This window comes from Malania oleifera, chromosome 2, assembly GCF_029873635.1.
Source record: "Malania oleifera isolate guangnan ecotype guangnan chromosome 2, ASM2987363v1, whole genome shotgun sequence".
Taxonomy (NCBI): Eukaryota; Viridiplantae; Streptophyta; class Magnoliopsida; order Santalales; family Ximeniaceae; genus Malania; species Malania oleifera.
In genome coordinates this window covers 115,696,482-115,698,180 of record NC_080418.1, presented here as the reverse complement: position 1 = coordinate 115,698,180, position 1,699 = coordinate 115,696,482, and the positions used below count along the sequence as shown (strand labels likewise).

Below are 1,699 nucleotides of genomic sequence, written 5' to 3'. Positions count from 1 at the left end.
TGACTAGTTAGTCACATATTTGATTCCAAAGAGACTGTCTATTTGCATAAAAGCAGGGGTAAGGCTATGTATACTATAAGGCCTGAGGGCACCTTTATCTCTAACCAAAAGACAAGGGAAAGCTTTCTACAGTATTAACAAAAAGCCCCTTGTTGAGCCCTAAAAAATAAAGTGACTGGAATCTGTGGTACTGAAGAACACAATGACAGTCCCTACTTTATACACTAAGCTCACTCCCACCACCAAATTTCAATAAGGAAATTGGTGTTCTAATGAAACCCAATTGCCATGATGAACAACTGGTATTTTACTAATTCAAAAAAGAGAGAAGAAAGAAACTGCTGAGGCACTAGTGTGAATGGATGAATATTGTTGATTAAACAAAGTGAGAAGTATAAAGGTTTGCATTGATTTTTCAATACCTAAAAATAATCACACAAGAAAAAAACTAGAATCTCCAAAACCACAATCAAAGTTAGTGAACTAAGAAGTCCAAAGAATACCATTTGATTTCTAGCAGAAGCGTTATGCAAGTAAAAGAGGCATCTTTAATTTCATTACCAGCATAAATACCCAAGTGTTGGTGTTTGCACATAGATGGTGATATGATGCAAAAACTACCAAAGAAAGCAACTTGGAACTATTAATGAACAATAGGGGACCTACAATGGAACAATTAATCATTTTATCATTAAATAATCTGAACCAAAACGCTTCGATTTGCTCATAATTTTTCCTTGTTAATGTAAGCGGCCTACTGAACATCAATATAACAGAGATCAATAACGGGAAATTAATCAGTTAACTTCAGATCCATAATTGAGGAATTAATTATTTTATTATGAATAATTTCGGCACTATTCTCAGACATTTTCACACGATCCATTTGGGGATCACGAATGAGTCACCAACTACAGATGGAAACAAATCTACAATAGGAAAAAGCAAAGTCATTTTCACCGATTGAACTGCATGCTTCCTTCAATGAGCAGCAATAACATCGGAATTGAAGACATCAATGAGCGGATCAGCTGCATCCGAAGCCGGACTCGAGGGATTCGAGCTGAGAAAAAGAACAGACTTCGCCGCCACTAGTTTCTTCCTCTGCAAACACCGGGGACCGTAGATCCTGCCGGCGAAGCAAGGGAACCCTTCGATCGCGGCGGCCTGGGCTCGAGCCGCCGCCGGAGACGCGACGGGTGAAGAAGACGGGGATAGAGTACGGCAGAGAGGGATCTGGGAATGGGAGGCGAAGCGGTGAGATCTGGCGCTGATTCGCAAGTCTCTCAGTTGGGCGAGGGCCCCCGGCTTCAAGTACTTATTGAAGCCCTCGTCCCTCTTCGCCGGAGAGCGGCACGTGCTTCTGACTCGCCGGTTCATTACCGCCGAATTAGAGAGAGAGAGAGAGAGAGAGAGAGAGAGGCGTATATGGAGAGAGAGTGTGTGTGGGTGCGGGCTTTAAGGTGGGAAGAAGAGGCGGGAAGATGGGGCGGTGGGGCCGGCTAGAGACAGGTTTCAAAAGAAGGGATTGGGCGGGATTGGACGACCATCGCCTCTCTCTCTCTCTCTAAATCCATTTTTTAATGGGGGCGTGACGCGTGGTGATTAGGCCAACGGCCTTTTGGGTGAGAAAGAATCGTGCATGTTGCCTGTGCTGCTCTTTTATTTTTCACCAATTTGATAAAAAGAATAATAATTT

At 43.1% G+C, this 1,699-nt stretch overlaps 1 protein-coding gene across 1 annotated transcript; it reads right to left on the bottom strand.

Annotated features, from left to right (window-relative positions):
* Positions 1 to 819: 819 nt before the first annotated feature.
* Positions 820 to 1,428, bottom strand: LOC131148747 (uncharacterized). The gene has a single exon (XM_058098653.1). The coding sequence runs from the start codon at positions 1,378 to 1,380 to the stop codon at positions 982 to 984; it is 399 nt and encodes a 132-aa protein (XP_057954636.1). The 5' UTR covers positions 1,381 to 1,428; the 3' UTR covers positions 820 to 981.
* Positions 1,429 to 1,699: the final 271 nt, after the last annotated feature.